This window comes from Dunckerocampus dactyliophorus, chromosome 1 (assembly GCF_027744805.1).
Source record: "Dunckerocampus dactyliophorus isolate RoL2022-P2 chromosome 1, RoL_Ddac_1.1, whole genome shotgun sequence".
Lineage (NCBI taxonomy): Eukaryota > Metazoa > Chordata > Actinopteri > Syngnathiformes > Syngnathidae > Dunckerocampus > Dunckerocampus dactyliophorus.
The window spans coordinates 1,080,847-1,106,896 of record NC_072819.1 but is presented as its reverse complement, the minus strand read 5'-3'; the positions used below and the strand labels follow the sequence as shown (position 1 = coordinate 1,106,896).

General features: G+C 44.7%; 1 protein-coding gene across 6 annotated transcripts in view; it reads right to left on the bottom strand.

The window, feature by feature from the left end:
- The window catches only part of LOC129167830 (nck-associated protein 5-like), a 99,632-nt gene extending 74,319 nt beyond the window's left edge, over nt 1-25,313 (bottom strand). For 4 of the 6 annotated variants that reach the window (XR_008566849.1, XM_054769322.1, XM_054777531.1 and 1 more), the window contains exons 1-2: nt 25,222-25,313; nt 6,109-6,182 (exon numbers count right to left, since the gene is read on the bottom strand). Coding sequence is in view for 5 of the 6 variants with exons in the window: in XM_054769322.1 (XP_054625297.1) it covers nt 6,109-6,182; nt 25,222-25,284 (137 nt within the window). In the remaining variant the exon portion in view is untranslated. Of the gene's footprint in view, nt 1-6,108; nt 6,183-18,664; nt 19,326-24,209; nt 24,531-25,221 lie in introns of those variants that run through there. The other 2 variants (XM_054793194.1, XM_054785066.1) reach the window with 2 other exon arrangements.
- Nucleotides 25,314-26,050: the final 737 nt, after the last annotated feature.

Genomic DNA, 26,050 nt, shown 5'->3' with positions numbered 1-26,050 from the left:
CATATTGTACGCTAACTGGAAGATGTGTGCAAGCCGAGGTACAACTTTGTCAGACATTTTCTACGTCAACAGAAAAAGACACTGACGGAGGTTCCACTGTGTTCTGCTGTCCAGGTGTGCGTTGCAAGACAGACTGCTCTTGTGCGAGGACAGTCGGTCGTGCTTAAGCATCTCAGCATGACGGTCGTCACTGAACATCAAGGGATCCAGCAGACGTTAAAGCGTCAACACGGCGACCCTCGCTCATTTCCTGCAGCAGTGTAAGCAAAGGAAATTCCAGAAAGCAGACGGGGAGCCTGTTTGTGTACCCAACACAAGCCCACTTAGATCTGCAAGTAGCCAGACAGATGCAAATCACATGACAGGTCACGCTGACAGAACCCATGAGTGTCTATGTTTGAACTTGTGTGTGGGAAGACTCGTGTGTAATACAAGCAACGCTATGGTGCACCTCTGTCATGTCTCATTAAGCAAGGAGGGTGGGGGGATGCTGGTGCAAAGGAAGGGGCACGGAGGATTGTGGAATGGAGGTCCGACAAGACATCTTCGGTAGAGACTTTCATTTCCTCTCTGGATGCAGGAAATGCTTGAAGTCCTCCACGAACAAGATTAACGCTGATTGAGTTGCTTCCAGTGTGATTATCATAAACACACAAGCATCGTGACAGTGGGGGCTGTGATCTGTTTCAAGCTATCCAAAAACATCAAAACCTGAAGCGCCTCGGATTGTTTTGGTTTTTCCCGCCTTCCTGTTTCCTCAAAGACAAAGGAATGTTTTGGAAAGAGCTCCAGGCGTAAGGTGGATATCAGGAATACGACCTTCCATCAGGCGAAGCAACACAACATGGAGGAGAATAAAAAACACACCGCCGCTATGGCTCCGCATCTTTACACTGAGGATGTTTTTGAGACGCTCGGCAGCACAGGAGTCGGTCCAAATAACGTCACGCTGTCGTGAGCACCAAAGGCGACGTTGCATATACGCTACCGGTGCAGATAAGCCATCTTTCATTACAGAGTGGAGAATGCTTCAACCCGCATGTTGAAGCAAGCTTCATTTCCATTTGAGTGCTTCTCAAGTCCCATAAAGGAAGACATATCGGTGCTGGGAAAGTCCAGGGGTGAATAAACAGCTGCTTAGTGTTTTGTGCTTCACCTTGAGCGTGTCACAAGCAGGATATGCAGACAGGTGCTAGCGTAGTAGCGCTTAAGCGGAGCACTTTCATTTGGCTTCGACCTTGGGGGAGCAGCGATAAACGGCTTCATTAGTCCACTTGATTAAGCTCTCGCAGGCTCTATAAAACTGATGCATGCATTTAGGCGAAGCCAGAGACCCCATATACTCACAGCTAGCCCATATCCTGAAGAACAGGCTGGTTTTCATGCAAGGCAAAATCAATCAGTGCTTGATTCAGCAGTACTTGAAGTACTTGAAGCAGTTCCGACAAAACTTTTACAGATTGAATTATCCGCCCACTCTGAAGGCTTTGTAATTTCACGTTTGGACACCACAAAGCGACCTCAAATGGCTGGATTAAGCAAAGTCATTCACTTCAGAGGGCACGCAAATACGCTTCGGGAGTGTGTTAGATCTCTTTGGGGCTTAGCATGATCAAATTATTGCATTCGAACGGTCAACTTATCCAATTAAAGTTGTATAATGCACAGCTTTGGCCCAAGTGAGACGGCAGACCGACAGACCGAAGCATATCCGCCTCCGCATCGGCAGAACAGACACGGCGCATACTCGGACGGAGGATTACGCTCTTTCATCTGACTCAGACTGCTGGCAGCGCACAGGCGTCTAGCAGGCTTGATATGCTTTGTAGTAACATCAGCAAGGTCCTGATCAGTACAGCTGTTTTCCAGTTTGGAACTCTTGCAGTGGTCTTTTTGTCCCTTATGTGTAGGACATTTTTGTCCCATTTTGCCCTAGCAGCCACATTCAAGGTCATTTTTGGAAATCAATTTAGCATTCTGTACTAAAACAATTTGTAGATGTGGAATGAATTAAAGTACTTTACCGTAATTTTCAGACTATTGAGCACACCAGAATCTAAGTCGCACCCACTAAATTTAAAAAGATAAAAAGCCACAGGTGTCCACCTTGTAACAAGGGATATTTAGCAAGATGTTACACAGAACGATTTTTTAAACATGTAATTAAATCAATGCTTTGTTTCCAAACAGTGCCGAACAGTGCGTGTAATAGGGCTAGTTAAACAGAAGCCTACCAGAAAAGTCATTGATCGCTGTCTTCATCCTCCCCATCCATCCAGCCATCCATTCACTTGCGCTTATCCGGGTCCGGGTCGCGGGGGCAGCAATCTCAGAAGGGAAGTCCAGGCCCCGGGGCCGACCGAGGACCTTGGTTGTTTTTATGTCATGTTACAAATGTGTCAACTTTCTTCTTAAATAATCTTTGTAAATGTTATTTTTGTAATATAATGACTTCATTGCCGTAATATTTTAAGTTTTACTACGACATAAGCAACCAACCTAATTTTCCAAAAATGACAACTTAATTTTGTTTTGATTGTTTCTCATAATATTACAAATTTTAGAAAATAAGAACATTTTTCTTTAACATTTCAACTCTGTGCTAGTAAAATGACATAATTTTTCCTTGCAATTTTATTATGAATCTATTCTATGAAAATCGTTTTTTTATGGTTAGAATATGACTTTTTTTCTCTTAATATTTGGATTTTATTCTCATGAAATTTCTGCAGTTTTTTTTTTATTTTTCCAACTATTTGAACTTTATTCTTGTAAATATTATTCTTGTAATTTTGACTTTAATTCCCAAAATATGATGACTTTATTATCAGTCTTTGCTTATTTAACTCATTTTTGCGTTTTTTTTTTTTTTTGTCATTTTAGAAATATGTAAACTTTCTTAAATAATCTTCGTAAATGTTCTTTTTGTATTAGAATGACTTTATTCCCAACATTTTGACTTTACTCCCATAATATTCCAAAACTTCAGACTTAGTTTAGTTTGTTTGTTTCATGTTAATTTCATGTTAATGACATCTAAGATGTTATTTTTCCTCATAATATTCCGACATTGGGCCTCATTCACGAAACGTTCTTACGCACAAATCTGTTCTTAAAGCCTTCTTACGAAGATTTTTGGCATTCATGAAACGTGTTCTTAACTCACAGTTCTTAGATCTAAGAACAAATTCTAGGAACACTCAGGAGGACTCTTACGCACAAGCAAAGCTTGCACTTTCAATGCGCAATCGCCCTCATGATGGATTTTGCAACCTGATCCCAAAAAATGTAGTGCAAATAAAATATCCCAACAATTATTTATCATCAAAACAACTAAAATATACTCCATGGATAAATATATATTCAATTCCCAATTCATCAAAAAAAAAAGTAGCTGTCTGGACGTGCGCTGCGCAGAGAGAGAATGTAAAGGGACCATTAGATTTATTTGCTGAAAGCCACCAATATTTGATGTCCCACTTCAGGCTTCAGGCTTCCCTCTCTGTTCTTGCAGGTGTGCAGGATCATCAGAATAACATCGCAATGAAACGTGGTGTGTCTATTGCGCACGTAGCACCCCCAGATAACGACATGCGCCCCCAGCCACGTCTTGAGCCAGAGCACGGGGCTGCTGTATTAATTAGGCAGCGTCTAATCAAATGTGACCACATAAAAAATACATTGTCACACACAAACTATGTATTTTGACTTTATTTTTCCATCATGATTGTGTAAATATTTTCTAGAGTTTCCGAAATGGTTTGGTTTCTGATTGATGGCCCGCCTCCCGTTTCCTCCAGATCCCTCCGGTGCAGTCCAATCTTTTTTTTTTTGTCTATTTTCAAGTCAAACACTTCTTTTTAACCTCTGCGGTGGTGCGTTTCTCCGTGGAAACGGCATTTATGTTTCCTGCAATGGTGCTCCATGCCGACTCTTTTTGGATGGCCTGATGACCGGTGGATACACGTGAAAATAAGGTGGTCTTGTGTTCGCTCACTCCTTGTAAAAGCACCTCTATTTCAGTAGAATTGAACTTTTTCTTTCGTTTGTTGTCCAGCTGCTCCTCAGTCTTGTCCTTGCGCGTTGCCATCTCCGCCTCCAGCTGCCTGTTGCGCACGGCACATTTTTGACCTTATATAGGAAATAATAGGCGGTGACCTATGCAAATTAGGCCTTACATGCGCGGGCATCGCAGTTGGCATTCATCAGCCTAAGAACACCGGTGCGAACGATTATCCCTACTTAAGAACGTGTCGTGAATGTGGCGCAGTTTCCATCCCGCGCCTTCTTAAGTACACTTCTTAAGAATACTTTTAAGAAGATGTTCGTGAATGAGGCCCAATATTCTCATAAAATGACCATTTTTTTTCTTAGGTTACACCTTTTGGCTCTTAATATTTTGACTTTGTTCTTGTAAAATTACTGCAGATTTTTAAATGTCTTTTTTTTTTTTAACTGTTCTTTTTAGTTTTACATTACTGTATGTTTTTGTGCCACGGCCAATAAAAAACATCCATGGGCCAAAAACAGGCCGCACTTGGGACAGCTGTAATCCGCAAAGATCGAACTGAGGAAACTGGACGATTCTTGTTTGCTTGGGTTCCAACAATTTAGGTGTGGAGCTTCCCTTTTTATGTCCCTGGTGGGTGTGTCCCCTGGGGGTGTCCACAATAGGGTTGTTGGCTGTTTGTTTAAATTACTATTTTGTTCCACTTAAATGTCACAAAATTTGACTAGTTTGTAAACGACACCCAACCCTCCACATGACAAATGGTCACCAGATCACCAGATGTCACCTCCAATGTTGATGAGGTTGGGATCACTCAAAGAGGGGCCTCCTCGTCCGCTCCTCACCCCTCGCTGTCCTCTAGCGGTATGTGAGGGGTCACTAATGAAACGCCATCTGCTCCAACAGGCAGAAAAAATGGCAGGTGAGGCCTAATGCCTTGTTCAACAACTTCCGGAAACACCAGCATCTCGTCTATGGTGTTTAAATGCACAGCGATTATTTCCCAGCAGGTTATTTTCCAGGTCAAGAACCCCGCGCATGTTTTAGATGTGTCAGAGGCCTGGTTGGTGAGGACAAAATATAGTCGATGCTTCTGATGCACTGTGACAAACCAACGGACAGTAAAAGCGCTTCCTTGGATCTGCAGTCCTGTGATGTCAGAGCCTGAGCAGATAATCATCTGCATGGTTTATCAGATTCAAATACTTTGATTGCATCAGGAAACAGGACCGGAAGAATGTGAGCACTTCACCACATTGATGGGTCCCGTTTTCTGGGGTCTAGACGAGACGTCGCTGCGCTGCGAGGCTCTGCTTGAACAAAATGTGTTAACTCTCGCTCGGAATGTACAAGTGAAACCTGAACAGGCTCTTTGACTGTGTATTGTAATCATTGTCCAACTTGTCACGGCATAATTATCTTGAGGAAATGATATGATCAAGTTTCAGCGCAAACTAAGGCAGCCGCAAAGCTCACGGCCTTCCTAGGGACATACATCAGGACCCTGCGAGGCCATTAGGTGACTGACGATGACTCTCTTGTGTCTAAAAAGGGGAGCGGATGATTCAGACAGAAGGGTCAGTCCTTTACACATCTCCTTCTTTAGGAAAGGCCACCAAGCCTAGTAAATGGGACGGTCAGTGGTCATCCATCCCCCACCCATCCTTAGACCCCTCACGCTCTGTGTTCAACCCCCAGCATCTCTCTGCCCACTCAGGGGGAAAATTACTTTGAGCCAGGGAAATACAGCTCCATTGAGATGGAGAGAGGGTTCTTTCAAAGGAGGCTGAAGTTTAAAAAATCGTCTTTGGAAGGATGGTAGGAGCACAGAGGGGACAAGGTCATTAGATTGGCATCTCCATCAGTGCTTCATCCCCATTGTCTGGACCAATCCTCTTCATGAGAAATGCCCCCACACTGGGCTCAGAGTTGAACCCCAACACACATTGTGGCCACTGTTTGGACACAAAAAGCATCTCTCCAGATGCAAAGCTTGTCTTGGGCTCAAAACCAAACAACATCGTTCAGCTGCTTCTGACCGGGAATGGCCTGCTGGCAACTGCTCACGTTCCTCGACTGAAGTCCCCAGAAGCTCTTACCTTCTGATGTTGGCACGTTCCTCCTCGAGCTGCTTGAGAAATTCATCAATGCAGTGGTTGGCGTCCATGTAGTCCTGTCAAGAGGAGATGAGAACAGTCAACAATTCAAGATTGAAGAGTTTTATTGTCATATGCACAGTAAAACAGGCAGTTCTACTATGCAATGAAAATCTTATTCTGTTCATTCTCCCAAAAAAAGAAAGAAAACACAAGAAAGAATAAGAACATAAGAAACATAAATACCAATAAATTAAGCAACAACAACAGAAGAGACATTAATACAAATAAATAATACAAATAAATGAATAAATAAATAAATAAATAAATAAATAAATAAATAAATAAATAAAAATGCTACGAGTGTGTGCGTGTGCGAGTGCTTCGTTGAGAAGCCTGATGGCCTGTGGGTAAAAGCTGTTTGCCAGCCTTGTGGTCCTGGACTTCAAACTCCTGTAGCGTCTGCCTGACGGTAGGAGTGTGAATAATGAGTGTTGTGGATGTGTGCTGTCCTTGATGAGGTTGTGTGTTCTTCGTAGGACTCTAGTTTTATAAATGTCTTGCAGTGAGGGGAGGGCTGCCCCAACAATGTTCTGTGAGGTCTTGATCACCCGCTGGAGTGCCTTCCTATCACGTGTTGTACAGTTACCGTACCAAACAGTCATGGAGGCGGTAAGGACACTTTCCATAGTGCATCTGTAGAAGCAACTCAGGATTGTGGTGGACATGCCAAATTTCCTCAGTCTTCTCAGGAAGTACAGTCTCCTTTGGGACTTCTTCAGAATTTGTTGGGTGTTGTGAGACCAGGTGAGGTCCTCGCTGATGTGTGTGCCAAGGAACTTGAAGGTTTTCACCCTCTCCACCTCAGTCTCATCAATAAACAGGGGTCTATGCGGCTCCTTTTCCCTTGTTCTTGGGTCGATGATCATCTCTTTAGTCTTATCTGTATTGAGAAGGAGATTGTTATCACAACACCAACAATGACCTGACTTGAACCACAATCTCCATCCGAACCCTGATATCCAGACAGCAACAGAAGAGCGTCACTGATCACCGCACGGTCTCACCATGCGGCAATAAAAGACAGATGTCATCTGGGCTTCGCTCTGACGATTTACCACATGAAGCATGAACGTTCACCTCACCAGGACAGAAGTCCTTCATTGATTTGTAAATGCAGAATATTGCTATTAATTAACCACGTGCGTCCACACAAAACAGAGAACACCCCCCCACCCCAACCCACACAATAAGAGGTTGTTCTAGACCACTGGTTCTCACATGATGGTCTCAACCTGCGGGCCACATTTTCCAATTCATTTTCATTAAGGCGCAACCCTTCCTCTCTTTCAGTCATATGTATTTATTTTTCACCCTTTCTATAAGTTTTCATGTGTTCGTTGATGTATGACTTTGTATACATCATGTACATGTCTAGGTGCTGCAGATCCTCATTCATGACTGGAACACTACATCTGCATGGCTGAGCAACCTTCAGTGGGGCACTGAACAATAATTCTAAAGAATTATGTGGCCTGATTTTAACCCTCCTTCGGCCCACCCTCCGGGCTTCCAGCAGTCGTGAAGAAACTGCCGCTGCATTTGTTTGCGCTTTAATAACCTGTGGCCTTGCGAGCAAACTGGACCAGATGTTCAGAAGCCAAAGAGCTGAGTACTACGCTGTTGTTTCTAGGACCATCAGCGCTACTAAGTCTCACATCTGAGAGTTCCATCCAATTCCAGAGGAACATGCTGCCCATACCACATGTGGGTAGGTGGACAGCACCAGATAGCTGCTTACCCCACCCTAAAACTCCATTCTACAGAGATACGTTTTCTATCTACAGTCATCCCTATTTTCAAATGACAGTGAAGTAATAAAAGTTGTTTTGTGGTTGATTAGGCCTATTATTAGTCCAAAAATATTGACAGACAAGTTCTAAGTAGTATTGAGGTCACGAGGCATCAGTAATGTCATGAGATGTGACGTTAGATTACATGACCTTTCACACTGCGTGGAGACGGGCTCCTGGCCCAGCCCACATGCCATGGCTTTGAACCAGTGAAAAAAAGTTGTAAGTCCCTGTTGATGTACTACACTGCTGATGGGGATGTCATACAACTTCATGTCAAAAAATCCCAACTATCCCTTTCAGTTTCGAATAATTACATTGGACAGGCTAATTAGTTGCTATGCTAGTATCGGCCGTCTGTTATGTACCAGCAGTGACCGCGTAGCCTGAGAAATGTGAAGTAAACAAAGGAGTGTAAAAGTGACTGTTGGGGTGTTACTTCATGAATTCAGGGGCTCTATAAATGTTAAAACCCATATTTACAAAGTCAGAAACAAGATTTGTGCGCAAAAATATTCCATTTATTAACATCCTGGAACCAGGGCGAGTGGTTAGCATGTTGGCCACACAGGCAGGAGATCTGGATATGGGAAGATCTGGGTTCTCTGCATCTCTGTGTAGAGTTTACGTGTTCTCCTAGTGCGTGTGTGGGTTTTTGTGGGGTACTCTGGTTTCCTCCCACATTCCAAAACCAATCATGTTAGGTTAATTGGCGACTCTAAATAGTCCTTAAGTAGGAGTGTGAATGCTTGTTTGTCTATATGTGCCCTGACCAGTCCAGGGTTGCCTGAAGATAGCAGGGATAGGCTCCAGCATTCTCGTGACCCTAGTGAGGATAAGCGACATAGAAAATGGATCAATGGGTCTGGAACCAATAACCGCGATAAACGAGGGATTAAATCAAGCCATGATTTTGAAATTGATCCTTATCAGATACTGAACAAAAAGCCATTAAAGATCCTTTTTGGATGTTACGGTGTTCCCGCCATCTCAAGCCCACACCGTAGTTCTTAATGAGGGTGCAGTCTTGCGGTGAAACGAGCACAAGGAAGACTGGACTGGAAATTGTACTGGTGTCCATTAGTCACGTTACACCCAACATTTCGTTCTGGCTGGGTGTTTGGTTATCCCATTTTTATGTCAACGCTGGGATTGTCAAGTGCCTGAAGTGGACTTTCTGCTGCTGGGCTACAGCGAGTGGCCTCAGAGGACAGTGTGAGCGGCGAGCCGGCCAAATTATCGATCCTGAACTGAATTGCCATTTTGTTTCTGTTGCCTCTCCCTACAAATCAGGTAGGATGGATTCATATCATACGCCAGGCGGATACAATTGTTCCTACCAGCTGGTCCCTGAGTTCTCTTTGCTTCTTCTGCTCCATACGTACTATAGAGCCACACCAAATCTCTGATGCGATGGTCCAATGAATTACTTGTTACCGGCGTTACGTAAGTAAGTTACAGCTGAGCCCGGTTACAAATACGGCACCGATGAACAGGAAACAAAACAGCAGAAATGCTCCAACTAGATGGGTGTTCGCTGAAGCAGACAAAAGAACCGTCTGGGCTCAAACCTTTGTCTCCTGAAGACAAAATGCTTCTTTGTGAAAGACCCACGTGAGGAGAAATATTCACAGGCGGCATCAAACGCTTAGAAGAGCCGCCTGAGTCTGTGTTGTCATCGTGCAGCCTTCTTCTACTGACAGGGCATCGCAATCCATCTCAGCACACGTGCAAGAATGTCAGGAATGCCGCGTGCTTGTCATCACGTGAAGGTGAGATTTAAAGCACTGCTCATGTATGTAATGCCATGTGTCGTATTCTCAGACGGGACAAGTGAAAGCTGCGCCATTCCCGCCGGGCCCAGTTACTCGTGGATCTGGACTTGCTCAGCTAAGACTTTATCTGGACTTTATCTGTGTCAAGTTTCTTTTTTTCTTCAGCTCTGTCGTTGCTGGCTGTAAGTGCACTAAATGATAAACCAACGCTTTAAAACGTTGATGCGTTGCTGCGTTGCTGCATTTTTAATTCTCAAAGCTGAGATTTTCTCGTAATAAACACCAGATGCATTATTCATCCATGTGAGCCTTTTACACATTCTTGAAGATCAGCAGCGTCTGGTTCTGATGTGGACTTCTCCGCAGCGGAGTGGAGAAAAATAAATAAAACCATAAGCTAGATAAAATGCTCCCTGGTTGCAGCAGGGGTTAACCGTTTCTCAAAGCCTCCTCTATTTTGTTGCATGCTTAAATCAGCGGCCCAGTCTGCATTTACAGATAAGGCTACTCATGGCGGTCAGCAGAGCCCCCCAAAGACAAGGTCACGACCATTCAGCTCATCTTTTCACTCCAGCCCAGCTCGGCTTGCTGAGAATTTTCGGACTGGTCCTGCCAGCATGAGCTCTCGTAGAGCTTGTGAGACCATGACTAACTAACCAAGTGGCCAACAAAGTGGGTGCAACATTACACCTCTTCAGTCACATGCTCGGTGAAGGTAATGCATGTTTACAACACACATTTGCAGTTAGTTTGTTGTGGTAGTTCACATTACCAAAAAATGCGAATTGTCAATGTGAACGCAAAGCGTCCGGGAAGTGACGAGCATGCCCAAAAGCACAACGTCACACGCATTGCCGTGTGTTTCGGGAAGTTAAGGTTGCTGCAGTGTGTGTGCTGTCCTAGACGCGTTTGTGGCAATTTCAAGGATTTTTTGCAACGGGAGTCAATATTTCCTTAACCAGATGATCCTACATAGCAGATTAAGAACAAAGAGGGTAAGAATTGTGTCTATGTGGAGAACTTTGTGTGACGTCTATTCCGAGGAGCGATGTCAGAGTCATCCACCCACACATGTCGCTGGGACATATATGACCCGCTTCACTGACACTCTTCAAAAATCAATTTTGAGGACAAGAAGAGCTTTTGCCTACATCGTTGGGTGCCTTTATCCAACTCCCGGTAAGCACGGCACAACACACCTTTCCTTGACATATAGGTTGCACATATGCGACCTGACCGTTCAGACTGCAGTAGCGTCGCATACACATCCTATTTACTGTATATCTAGGGCCTGTGTTGTTCACACTGACATGGAAAAATCAGACACAGGTCACAAATGAGCAAGAAAATCAGCAACGTAGCCTCCGTCAAATATGGTAACAACATGGAAAAAGGGTGTCATTGCATCTACTTTGTGGCTGATGATGGGCATTGCCTTCAAGTGTTGTGGAAGTCCATTTTCACAATTTGTTCATCATCTGACTGTACTGGTCCTATACGATTTCACAGTGACTGCTGTGAAAAGGACAAAAACGCACCCAACAGACTTATTCGCATCTATTTTATGCAGAATGATGGCTATGTAAACAAATAAAGAAACCAGAACATCCCACACCAACAAAAAGAAAAAGGTAATCAGTGTGATCATATCAAGGTAACCTGACAAACTAATGACTAAATGACTAATTTTGATCCTCTTCTTATCAGTCACATCCAAGAGCGAGTGCTTCCTGTCCTGCGCTCTTATTTTGGCGAGCTGTGCTTCCTGCTCGGTGGAAGAGGCAGCTGCTTCACACCTGGTGCCCGCGCAGCTGTTGCCAATCAGTGGCAGTTAAAAGGCCAGCGTCGTCAGACGTACTGCGCTGGCTCATTGAGGTTGTTACGTTCGTACCTGTTGTTCACTGTGTCGCTACCGGTGCTATAACTTAGATTGCCTATATACCTGTGCCTTGGATGTACCTGTCAGTCTTTCACAGAGCTTTCCACTCTGTCGCTATTTGTTCCTATGTTTTTTGAGTATCTGAACGATTAAAGACTTTTTATTTTGCACACCATCGCCTCATCTCTGCATACTGGGGGTCAAGCACTCGACAGCCGCTACGCATCATGACACATGACATTTGCTTACATGTGGATATTTTTTAAGCTGGCCACTATCACTCCAACATGTAGCGTTTTAGCGCACGGCACACATGTCAAAAATGTTGCAAGTGTTGCGGGAGTGTGCTGTTGGCATGCTGGCTGCAGGAATGTCCACCAGAACCGTTGCCCGTGAATGAAATGGTCATTTCTCTACCATAAGCCTCTTCCAAAGGCACTTCAGAGAATTTGGCATTATAGCCAACCATACTCCCCACCATGTCACCCACTGAGCATGCTTGGGTTGCTCTGGATTGACGAATGTGACAACGTGTTCCAATTCCTGCCAATATCCAGCAACTTCACATAGCCATTGTAGATCAACTCATCTGATGAACTGTATGAAAAACAAATGAGCGCACTGAGTGAGGCAAAAAGTAGAATTGCACATTTAGGAGGGGCCTTTTCTTATGGCATCTTAATATGCCACACCTGTGAGGTGGACGGGTTATCTTGGCTCACTAAAAGACATTTAGGCAGATTTGTTTGAGAGAGGTCAGCCTTTTGTGCATCTAGGAAGGCCGCACGGTGGCCTAGTGCTTAGCATGTTGGCCCACAATCAGGAGATGGGGAAGACCTGAGTTCGAATCTCTGCTTGGGCATCTCTGTGTGGAGTTTGCATGTTCTCCTCATGCGTGTGTGGCCTTTCTCCAGGTACTCGGGTTTCCTCCCACATTCCAAAAACAAAGTTCAGTTCATGAGAAATGGGAGCAAAAACAAAAGTCTTGTGTTTATATTTTTGTTGAGTGTAGTTGAATCGTTACGCTGTGCAAGGAGTTTGTAAAACAAATTCTTTCTTACTTTGTTTATGCATTGAAGGTTGAAGGTTCAAAGGTTGAAGTTCAGTCAGGGGCTTCACACAGTCGCCTGACTGAGATCAAGACTTTCACAGAACAATTTCACAGTCCACTTCTTTGAACGTTCTTCACCTGCCAGTCTGACCAGAAAGGAATGGTCTTCGCCAATATGGATTACCTGGGACACAAAAGCCACCCTGTTCATCCTCTCCAGTAGGTTTGGGCTATCTGATGTCCCAGCTCTAGCAGGACCTTCAGCTGGGTCCAGCCCCAAACATCAACACATCACTACAGTCAAGAGTCACTCCCGGATTATCTTTCCAAACATGAGCCACAACCGGTGCTCAAAATAGCCCCTCTTGTGTTTGAGTCGTGCTCCAGCTCTCGGAGACGCACAGAGCCGCCTATTCATGCCAGCAGGGAACAGTGGCGAAGCTGTTCGCGGCACAAACCTCACAGAGGAAATGTGGAAAAGGATCCGAGGAGTGTCCAAACTGTACCAACCTGTGGTATCGTTATGGGAAGGAGCTTTTTGTGTGGGCATCCCCATACCTACAAAGTGTTCATTATTTTCAAATGTGACTGATGTGTATTGAGACTAGTGCAGGTGTTGCTAATGGTGTTAACAAAGCAATAGCTTAAATAGAGCTGTCGGTAACACCTGTGTTATTACCTCTGCAGCGTTATGAAGCATTGGCACACTTCACCACAGATAAACTTAAAATTTATTGTCTATATTTCTGTTTTTCTACGTCTGGAACCTCTTTGTGGAAGATGGGGGTAGAATTGCCCACAGTTTGACAAGCGCAGGGTTTATGGTCATCGGGGGGCTCATATTCTGCCAGGTGTAGTTGTAGTGGGAAAATTCAGTGGGGTGGGGGGTATGGGTTGTCGATGAAAGAAATGAAAAGGAAACCAGGAGTCGGGAGGGGTTGCGAATGCAAAGCAAAACCAGGTTAAGGAGCAAAGACGAGAGACAGATGCTTGACGCTTGACACCAAACTGGACCCCAGTCTCAACATTCCAGTCATGGAAATGAAGGGAAGGGGGGGTTAGGCTGGAGGGATGCTAAACAGATGTTTGCTTTTCCAAGCTTCTGTTCAGCCCTTGACGGAACGACACCTCACCACACGGTAGATGTCTGGTTGGAGTCCGTTCGTTTAAAGGCAGAGTTGGGATTTTTGGACATGAAGTTGTACGACATCCCCATCTGCACTGTGGTACATAGCCGGTGACTTCCCCCCCACTCGGTCCCCTAATACATTTGCCTCATAACAATGAAAGTGTCTTCATGACATACACAAGAATGGAGAGGTGACAGGAATACGGCGGGAGACAAATATAACGCAGAGCGATTTGCGAGGTCTGATTTTTTCGATGAGGCATTTTTATGATGCAAACCAATTACTTTTTTGAACACATATTGTTTTGAGAAGCCAAACTCTTTACTTAAATGGCCCCAGCAACTACGAAGAACTACGTTCCTTGTCACGGAAATTGGACCAGAACTGGACTCACAGGACCAAGTGGGGGGTAAGTAAGACACTGCTGATGGGGGTGTCATCCAACTTCATGTCAAAAAATCCCAACTATCCCTTTAAAACAAAAAGAAAGTTGGATTACTGCCGCAGTTCATTGTCTCTGTGTTTTCACCCTTCTCGTTGGCGTTGTGCCCCTGGAACACCAGCGATCAGTTTGTTCATTTTAGCTGGTTTAGTTGTGTGAGTTTCTCGACAAGGAAAAGGATGTTTAGGATGTTTGGTAGAAGCTTAAAATGAATAACATAGTGTAGATTTCCACAGTTCATGCGTGTGGTCGCTAACTTTTTTAAATGTGTGTTTAAATGGCGTCTGCTCTGGCTCTTGCGGTTATGGTGCTCTTCAAAGCCTTCGAACAAAATCGCTGACTGCTCCTGGAGTGTCTAAAATACTGCTACGTTAAACTCCAAAGTAAAGACTACACAAGTAATGTTATGTCTTATAAAGTGGATTTCAATTCAGATGACTTACTTTTACTTTGAAAATTACTTTATGGGAAATATTGTTAAGATATTCACACGAGGTGCTGCACTTCGCCCAGAAATGGGGAACCATAGAGATGGAGACGAGACGGACTGGTGCGACGTCTGCACTGTACCGGAGTCTCTCAATGGTCCCAATCACCGATGGCCGCAAGATTTGGGTCGTGACTAAAACGAACATATTGAACACCACGAGTCTTGGTTTTTCAGTACATGAAGCATCCTGATTGGGTGGAGTGGCTCACTGGGGTAACTTCTGTGACAGCATGAGTTGACGTCTCATGAATGTGAACGTTTGTCTCTGTTCCCGATGATTGACCGACAACCAGTCCCTGAAGTTAGCCAAGCCAGGCAGTCCCTCGCGACCCTGAGCAGGGTAAGAATGGATGGCTGGGTGTTGATATGTCAAGGTGACAACCAGTAGCAGCGACCATCGTGACTCCAAGTTTCTTCTTTGCGGGCGATTCCCAACACAGACTGATTGTAACCAGCATCTCTTTGAGTGTCGGGCTGATTTATTGTCAGTCCCTGTCAGCGCCAAACGGGTCGACCCAGGTGTTGGGCAGATGTTGAGGCTGCTGCAGAACATTCATGTCAGCTCCTTCTTCCCCCAGTTCTGAAGAAGGGAAATGTGAGAGGAGGATGTGTAATGTTTGCACACACCTGTGCCACTCGTCTCATCATGCTTCTTGTCTCGGTTGTGGAAGCTGGAGACACCGCAACTCTGACTGTCCTTCCATTCATCAGAAGGAGAGTCGAACATACGAATAATAGTGAGAAAGAGATGGGTTATGGCGACCTCTCACCCCAACACCGGGATTGAGCGCTATGATTACTGTAATCCCAGGGTCATGAATTATTTCTCATCTTTTTGCTGCAGGCTGAGGGGGAGGCTTCAGCCCCCAAGAGTGCACAACAGGCTGGGCCAAAAGGTATGAACTTGGATGGAGACACCCAGAAGACAACCAGTGCTCATTCCGCCCATATCCCCACCCCCCAGGCCTAACTGTAAATAATGTCCTCAGTGAAGCGTCCATGTTGAATAATACATGTTTTGGTTTTCTTTCTTTGGTGCCAGGTCAGCAATGTTCTTTTTGACCTGAGCTGCGTTCTCCACCCTCACGTGCATGTCGAGTCCATCCATCTTTGCACAAAGAAGGTTCCACGAAGTCAGCGGGGTGAAATACTTAAATGGGCCGTCAGCGCAGGCTTCAAATTCCAGCGTGCGTCCAGAGCCAGAAGCATGCTGTATTTACACAGTTAATGGCACTAAATCCTTGTTATCTTCTCAAGTGCAGTCTTATTTTTAGCAGCTACACGCTTTTTATTTCTTCCAGATGCGCGCTGGCGAGGAATTTGACATCAGCGCTGGTTCTCATTAAGCTTGTCAGACGGAGTGACATCAGTACTTTCCTTCAGCTTGGCAGTGAAGCACATTTCATAGGAGCTTCAACAATCAGTCTGGTTAATGGATAAACATCCATCACTATTAGGGGTGCTCCTGTCGATCAGTATCGGACGATTTCCGTGGAAAACCACGAGATCGGCAAATGCCGATAAATGCTTCTCAACGCCGATCACAAAAAACCATCACCTCTCCTAACCTAACTATCATCTTTGGCAGCGTCCTCCCACAAACACCAATCATGTCTGCCGTGTGGGACTTAACTAATCTTGCAGGGCTAGCACCTTTAAAAAGCTTTCATCTGGCATTTGAAGACCCAACAATTGACGAGAGTATGGCGAGTGACCATCATGCAAAAGGAGCTAACGTAGCCATGTGGCTAACACTGCCGCGCGTGACAGTTAGAAGGCCGAGCCAATAACCCCAAAAATACAGTCATTGAATTCATCAGACGAGCAGTGAAAGACAGCGAGTTCGCCGAGTGCTCTTTCACGTACCTGGAAGTTCCATCAATGTGCTCTCACATCCAAAGTCTCCTTAAAGAAGACGCGTCATCCTCTGGAAGTTTCATGCTCTCTTCAACAAGCAGGTGGAATATGTTTTAGTCTAAATGAAGGTGATTTTTATGTGTCATATAGCCAGTAGCAGGGGTGCAGCCAGGAATTCTGACTCCCATGGAAAAAAACACTTTATTTAATTAATGACTCATTTTATTAGGAATTAGCTATTTTTTGGGTCCCCTGGCTGTCAAAGGACCTTGGAATTGTCCTGAACTTTCCCCTTTACACGGCACCCGTGGCCAATAGCACTCATTATAAATCAATTTAAAAACGTAGAATTCATCCGTGTGATCGGTATCGGATAAAGCCCTGATAGGAGCATCCCTAATGACAATAATAGTCCATTTTGCTTAAAGCAACCTGTTTGTTTTCAAAGTGTCACTTTTGCATGACAGCGATTCCGCCACTGCTGTGGGAAAATGTGGTTGCAAGGACCTGAACTTCCTTTGCTTAGGCCAGCTATTTGCTTTTACAACAACAGCCCTGTTCTATCGTTACTACATGTTTACTCAGCTAACCCTTTTTTATCTGGGGCAACCCCCCAGCCCCAGCTCTTTCTAACGATTGCGCTCCCATTCTCTGAAGCCTCTGGAAGCCATTTCTCAAGCGGCGCTGGCCAGTGGGCTGACTGAAGTGGGGTAGCAGCTTCATTCTGAGGTAGTACAATGGCTCGCCCAGCCGATCCCCTCTGCCCCTGAAAACATTACCTTCAGCATGAGCTATTTGCCGTGGCATTATGCTCCGCACACTGGGTCATTCTGCATTGTTCCCTCGTAGGTCACAAGTTGCACGGACCGCATGGGGTGTATTATTTATGGAGGCGGTGAAACCTGCACGCCGGCTGTCCGTAGCCGTAAAACATACATGGAGCATATCGTAAAGAAAGCCTAGTGTAAGTCTTTCCAGGATGTCCAAACTGGCAGCCGTGGACTGTTTGTAGTAGTTTGGGTCGAGGGGCTTATTAATTCACTAATCCTCCCCCCCCCAAAAAAACAACCATCCAGACCTCTGTAGTAAAACATGTTTGAGATTTAGAGAGACTCCCTGCATCAAAATAACAGGAATTCATCTGAGATTGTGATGATCTGATGCCTGGAACGCCAGCTGTAGGACCAGATGGATGTTGGGTCGTAGCTCGATAGCCCGCTGGCTGCGCGGGTCCCTCGGTGACCGCCGCAGCCGCAGACAAAGACAACCCTTGACCACTGACTCCACATATTCAACCCACAAGCGTCACTCTGTCCCAAACGCATCATCCCCCCCATTCATAGTGTTCACCTGGGGCCCAGACTGCCTCATAAAATCCCAATCACTGCTCTGATGTCTGGCCAGTGAGAGCGGTGATCATTGAGCGCCACGAGCGCATCACCATAAAGATGAGTTACAGAGCCATGAGAGGCGCACAGTTGACGTGTCCTCTGGAAGTGACCCGTGTGGACAAATGTTACTATATGCAGATGATACTGTATCAATCGCTTTCATGGATCTTTGTCAATTGGGAAACAGTGGCATTGATCTAGTGACTGCTGAGAAGGAGTATGATTAAATAACCTCTGCTTCTTCCTTCTCCTTTTCTGACACGTTGACTTGTGCAAGGCTGACTAGGTTACGTCCAGTCGTCCCTCACTGCATAGCGGTTCGAACATCGCTCCCTCACTCTATCGCGTTTTTTGAATGGATAAGTGTTAAAAAATGTTTGGTGGTTGAATACGGCCTATAATTAGTCAAAACATTAGCATATAAGAGCAAATTGTACATATTCTTGGCTAAATGAAGGATTAGGGTTAGGTAGCTTTGTTCCTCATTAACTACTGTTACTTTCTGTACCTTATTGTAAAATGTTACCAAGCAAATAAAGCATACCATCCCATACCATCCCAAAGTGCTCCGTCAAGCAACTCCACCATGAATCTACCTCCATTTACTACTTGCAGTTTGGTTTAACGTGGCAACAAGGTCCACAAAAAAAGTAAAAATACTATGAAAAATGAGGCAAGTTTGATTTCTTACCTGCAGCAAGATGGAAAAGTAGGATAGTAACGCCATGAATGGCAGCTGAACACCAGTCACGAGGCACACGTTTATGCCACCTCCACAAAAGCACCTCAGTGAGAAATGAAGGGAGCGGCCGCGGCTATGAGAATCAGCGCTTTAAAACACGCCAGACAGGATTTAAACCATTTTCTTACTCTGCACAACACAGGCCAACTCTGCACAGGCTCAAACACGAACACGCCAACGTGCTCTGTGTGACACATCCCACCGCCAAGCAGGCAGGTGATTTCCTGCACACAATACCTCCCAATGTGATCCTGAAAGACAGGCCCTCTCCCTCGTGCACAGGCGACACACAAGAGTGTATTGTGCGACGGGCCCTTTGAAGCTGTCTGTCATCAGTGAAAAAGTACACCAGCCCCGGGGATGCTCGATCAGGGACAGCTGGAGGGGACGCGCACATGCATACATACAGTGTGCAAACACAGATGATGCCACAAACCCCAGGGGACACTCATGTGCAGCCTGTGTCTCATGCATTCATTTTTGCTGACGTTGTCGCCACTGGACATACAGTCCTTCCTCTGCCGAAAATCAGATAGATGGACGTCAAAACAATCGCTTGCAAAATGGACACAACTCGCAACAAGCAATGACCTCAATATTTTGGAAGTGTGTGCGCGTGTGTGCTGGGTGGAGAGATAATCTATGCAAATCTCTACAGCAGAAACTCAGCATGTTTAAAGCCAATAAGGCACGATCAAAACGGGGGCAGAGTTAATTAATCATCTTGGGATTCTTTTCACATGCCCTCCCATGACTGTCCCAAGGGCGTGTGTGTGCGTGTGTGTGTGTGTGTGTGTGTGTGTGTGTGTGTGTGTGTGTGGGGGGGGGGGGGGGGGGGGGGGGGGGGCTGTGCGTGTGTGCGTGCGTGCACGTATACATGCAGGGAAGCAGCAGGGTGGTGCAGCTTGCAGCTGGGGGGGTTATTTGCATAAAGTTATATGAGGCAGCAAATTGCAGTATAATCCTCAAGATACTCCAGAAAAAGAAACAAGATTCTATCTTCTGCGATGCCGTGTCAGCGATACTTTATGTGATTCACTGCGTCTACTTTCGCAAACTCACTTTAAATTCCTGACAATAAGTCGAATTTATGACACGCTTCATCGTCAAAACTGATTTGTATTGATTTCTCAGGTAAATGTTAACATGGTTTGTATTTAGGACGAGGGTTGGCCATCCAACTGCGACTAACATTACGATTCTCGTTCATTTTGTAAAGTTTCAATGATTGATGTCCCAGTCCACATTTTTTGGCTTACGATCTGATCCGATTTTTTTTTGTCTTGCCGATCCGATCCGGTAGCAATCCATTTTTTGTTTTGTTTTTTGTTTTAATAATAAGCTTTTGTTACAAACATGAATTTGTGGAATTGAATATGGTTATGAAAATAGCTCTTCGTAGCATTAAAAATAACACAACCAAAGTGAAGGTACTTTTTTGTTACACAGCATGAATCACAATACTGTTTGGCTTTTGTAAACGTCTGTGAGTCAGGTCCCTAATCCAATAAAACATCCAATAAAAGTCCGTCCAATAAAAGATAAAATTGGAAAAAAAGGGCGTGCAAAAAAGTATTTTGCACGCCCTTTTTTGGACAATAGTAATTTATTGACGGTCCCGAGAGTAAACAACCAGTGGTTAGAGCAGCACTTCCCATGCGAGCAGTGACAGAGCCAGAAATGTTTCATCGGGGTGGCCAAGGTGAGACCATTACTCCCATAGGGGGGGCAATAAGATGATAACTGAAATGTCTAGATGCCCAGTGGGGTGGCCAAAGAGTGACCAAGGGTGGCCACGGCCGCCACTGGCCACCACGTAGCTCCGCCACTGCATGCGCGCTACCTGCACAATGACACAGCTGAAAAAGGGTGGCATTACACCAACAAAGAAGAAGCCGGTGAATACCAACGAAAAAGAAGCAGAGTGTCCTGTCTTTGACGCACTATGCCGGACTTCTTCCAACCAGTCCTGGAAGTGAAACAATAAATTACGTGCATCTTATGCCAACATTGAAGAAGCAAACAAATGATACTTTATAGTGCAAATACGGTGGCCAACTCACATATCCAGCTAACGAAAGGCTGACTTTTCTATAGACAAACGACCTGACGTTAACGCTACCGAGCAGACCTCGTGTTAAGTGTTCCTCCATTCACCGTGTTTGTTTACTGTGGTGAAGTTGCTTTTCACGTTGGACGTTGGATGTATGTCTCCGTCGCTGTTAATTTCACATTCGGCTGCGTAGCAACAGCAGTAGTTGCCCCTCACTGTGGCCAGACTGCTCTGTAATGATGCGGGGAGCTCACACGGGAAGTGTCGCTCTAATTGCTAGGGACCATCAATAAATTACTATTACGTTGAAGAGAGTTTGTTAAAAAATGTAAAAAAGCAATATATTCCACATCAAAGCATAACCATCAACTGTCTGCATGCAGGTTAGTCGGAACTCAGCAACATTACACTTACACTTTGTCTGTTCTGCATCATAAGACACTCTCCAACACATAAACAACAGAATGTGTGTAATTGTGTTTTCATACGGTTTTCAAAAGTAAAAATCATTTGTGAACGTGTACTCCTATGTAAAAACATGTTCAAGTTCAATGCTTTGATATTTTTATACTGGTTAAAAATAGTCCTGCGAGAAATTCATAGCAAAGTCATTCATAAAAAGTTCATATCATTGAAAATAAATCACGTACACATTCAGACATTTCATCCCAGAGCGTTGGTTCGTGCCCTCATGCATACTTTTATGACGCCACCTGTGACAATAATCGGAATCGAGAATCTTTAGAAACCTGCAATCGGAATCGGAATTGGAATCGGAATCGCTCAAATTGAAACGATGCCCAACTCTATTTGGGACAGATGGTGCCAAAAGTCATTCTCTTATCCTTTCATTCTATTTGCAAGGAGAGCTTCCAATATGAAAGCTGAGAGTGATGAAAAGAGCCAAAGAGCACCTGAAGGACATAAATATCTGCAAGCACTTGCACCCTCAGCGCACATAAAGCTCTCATTGGCTTGCCCGTAAAAGCAAGAGGCAAGCAGCTCTTGAGGCCCTGGCGAATCTTTATTTTGATCCAGGCTGGAGAGAAATACGACATGAGCGGCGGTGCCAATGCTCGTGATGCATGTTGCTGTCTGAAAGTGTTTCAGGCTTACTGGGTCAGTGTGTGAATGTGTGAGTAGGTTCAAGCTGGGAAGTGGTGGGGGGAGGTGCACGAGAGGGTGAAATAGGATGGAAAAATGCAATCACGCATCGCAAGCATCGCCAATTTCTGGCAGTTTGTCTCCCGTCTGTCGTCTTCATGAGCCATGAGTCACTATGCAGCTCCTGTTAATGCAATTAGACCAAAGATAGATGGGGTATCTGTGGTGTGTCTGCATACGAAAACAAAAAAAATACCATGGGTGCAACGGGACGGGTAACCCACGCTCCGGTCCTTACATTAGTACCTGGACAGCGGTTTTGGTCTTCAACTTTTTTGACCTAATTTTTTTCTTTATTGTTTTTTTTATTATTATTCAATAGTTTTTCAAATGAAGCATGGAGATGAAATTGCAGTCTGTTGGCAGGTAATTCTCCAGTAAATCAATGTGATAAGTGAATTTAGAATTCTTTATTTAGAAAATGGTATATTCTCATAGCTAGAGCATAGCAAACCTGTTCACGACCTTGAAATACATGAAATATGAAGAAAAGGTTCCATTCTGTTTTTTCCTGGACAGCAATGTAACATTACTGACACCTAGTGACCAATGTAGAATACTACATCTCACAACTTTGAATATGTCTTGTGAATGCCTAATATTTGTATTTTCTTTCATTGGCCATTTTTATGCTCGAAAATTATTAATCTAGGCCAAGTTTAAGTCAAATTCGTTGCTAACAATTGACCGCAGTCAACCACAAAACAGCGATAGTTTATTCGTAATTTAGTTTGAAAAACTGTGATCGAAATTCAAACCGCAAAGTGCCGAAGGATGACCGTATTGATAATAGCATAGAGAACAATTGAAGGATGTGGGGGGCCACTTTGATGTGCACATTCAAGATGCTAAAACCAATCCAACGTAGGTCAGTATCTTGCTCTATAAGCTATATAAGCTTTGTGTTAAAGGTGACAAAGCAAATTAGTGTCATGTCTAATAATGTACGGTATCTCATGACAAAGAACAAAGACAAGCTGTGAGCTAAAAATGGCCCAAGTGCAACAGTAACAGTTTGAACAGATTGATGATTTATAGACTATAGCTCTGCTTTTAATACAGTCAGCCCCTACAAACTCACAGATAAGCTCCTCACACTTGGCCTGTCACCCTCCCTCTGTAACTGGGTGTTTAACTTTCTAACAGGCAGGCCCCATTCAGTAAAAGTCCACAATCGCACATCCAGCTCAAGAATTGTGAGCACTGGGACCCCACAGGGGTGTGTGCTGAGTCCGCTCCTCTACACGCTCTTCACCTACGATTGCGTGGCCTCCCAGAACAACACCAGCATCATTAAATTTGCGGATGACACTACAGTCATCGGCCTGATCACTGGTGGTGTTGAAACATCATACAGAAGAGAGGTGGCGGACCTCATAGCTTGGTGTCGTGATAACAATCTCCTTCTCAATACAGATAAGACTAAAGAGATGATCATTGACCCAAGAACAAGGGAAAAGGAGCCGCATAGACCCCTGTTTATTGATGAGACTGAGGTGGAGAGGGTGAAAACCTTCAAGTTCCTTGGCACACACATCAGCGAGGACCTCACCTGGTCTCACAACACCCAACAAATTCTGAAGAAGTCCCAAAGGAGACTGTACTTCCTGAGAAGACTGAGGAAATTTGGCATGTCCACCACAATCCTGAGTTGCTTCTACAGATGCACTATGGAAAGTGTCCTTACCGCCTCCATCACTGTTTGGTACGGTAACTGTACAACACGTGATAGGAAGGCACTCCAGCGGGTGATCAAGACCTCACAGAACATTGTTGGGGCAGCCCTCCCCTCACTGCAAGACATTTATAAAACTAGAGTCCTACGAAGAACACACAACCTCATCAAGGACAGCACACATCCACAACACTCATTATTCACACTCCTACCGTCAGGCAGACGCTACAGGAGTTTGAAGTCCAGGACCACAAGGCTGGCAAACAGCTTTTACCCACAGGCCATCAGGCTTCTCAACGAAGCACTCACGCACGCCGCACGCAACACACGCACACACTCATAGCATTTTTATTTATTTATTTATTAATTAATTAATTTATTTATTTATTTGTATTATTTACTTGTATTAATGTCTCTTCTGTTGTTGTTGCTTAATTTATTGGTATTTATGTTTCTTATTCTTTTTCTTGTGTTTTCTTTCTTTTCTTGGGAGAATGAACAGAATAAGAATTTCATTGCATAGTATAACTGCTGTTTTACTATGCACATGACAATAAAACCTTTGAATCTTGGATTATTTTCTTTTGAGTCAAGCTCCCTACCTGAAGTGCAGCGTTAATCGTTGTGCTATGCATCTTATATCTACTGAACAACGACACGCTGCTTTCATTTTATGCACTCATCTTTGTCCGTTTATGCAAGTGAAGTGTTCAAAAACAGGTGCACCGCATCAGACTGTCCATCATTTCAAATATGTACAGTGCGGGAAACGGGACGTGAAGTCACGGGAGGGCTCACAGTGCACAATGTATTGAAAAAGGTGGATGGTCCTGTGCAGGATGTACCGAACCATACCATCCTAGTAATGTGAATGCACCTTGCTATTTTTCATGCCACACAGACACGAGGTGCATGCCGAGGCCCCCGCATAACCATTGCAGACAGTCCCTTGAAATATAAGATATGTCAGACATTTCCGCAATTTGCATGGCCACTGCCAAACCAGGTGAGAACCGCTCTCCTAGATGTCCAATAAACAGTTCCTCCACAAATGCAGAGATATGAGGTGCTGTCATGTCTGGAAAAAAGACAGTTTAGATGGCAGAGAGATTTGCCCACATTGGAACAAATTGTCCTGATTTGAATCACAGTCCAAACTGCACAGATGGCATCCGGGTCCCCTAAATCCATGTCAAGAGGCAAAACTAGTCCAAATCTGGGATATAATAAGCGGCGTCACAGCTTGTATGCACATATGGTACGTAGCGTGCACGGTCATTAAAGAATAACAGAGAGATAAAGTCGCTGGTCAAAGTACTGTAAAGTGCTGTATGTTAAATAAACAGCACACAGCTGGTAATTCAGCTTAAAAAATGACAAACTGCATGCACATTTGCTATAACATCACCTTTGGCACACCAAAGGTGACTGTCCCCCGACCATGGATCACTAACCCGCAGCAATTCCTGACTGGCCCAACATTCTGCAGAAGGTCGTAAATTTGGGCTGACTGGAGGGTGGCCTCATTATCAGCTAGCTCCACACAGTCTGCCTCCCGCCCCAGATACCTCTCGCACGGACGGGATGGAGGGCACCACGTCGATTGGCACTCACCGCCTGTAGCTCCAACAGGGGAACGCTCCAGATCCTGGGGGCGTGATCTGCAAACTGGCTCATCCTCTCTCCTGTCCTACTGGCTTGCTCACTCTTGGTCTACCTTGTGCGCGAGCTGGGTCTCAGCTGCTGCATGCCGCTGCGTGCGTGCATGCGTGTTCTGTGGCGTATGTGTGTGTGTAATGGAACGATGATGCGTCAAGCACCCGAGAGTCTTGTCTGTCACACATCAGCTCTTGGCAATATTTGAAACACCTAAGCCATTGTGCTCTGATGCCAAGGAGACAGCATTTGTCTTTGTGAACTATCTTTTGGCTTGTTTGTCCAGAGGTAAAACATTACTCCTTTCAGACCAAGAGTTCCGTCTACAGCTGGCTTGTGAAAACATTTCTGATCATGGCCGACACGCATAACTCTCATGAAAAGAAGGAACAAACGTGTACACGTGGGTATGTGCAGAAAGCCGCCAGCGAGGACCCTTGACGACCCTCGTTTTGCTCTGCTCAGCATGAGAAGGACGACACACAACACTGGTTTCACCAGGTGACCTTTAACAAAACACTTCACATGTAAACTTCAGCCATTTTTCTGGACAATATTCCTGAAACTTTCCTCCAAAAGTCAACCAAATTTGGCTTGTACGGGAGCGCAAACATTTCTTGGAACAGTTGAACCATTCCCAAACCATCCTTCTTGTCCAAAAAAAGGAATGCGTCAGCTGATATTGGCTCCTACTGTACGCTCTAAAATCCTGCGAGCAATAAAAGACTGGGGGAAGACAGTCTCAAAAGAAAAACACGCTGTAAAAACCACCGCCAAGGCCCCAAAA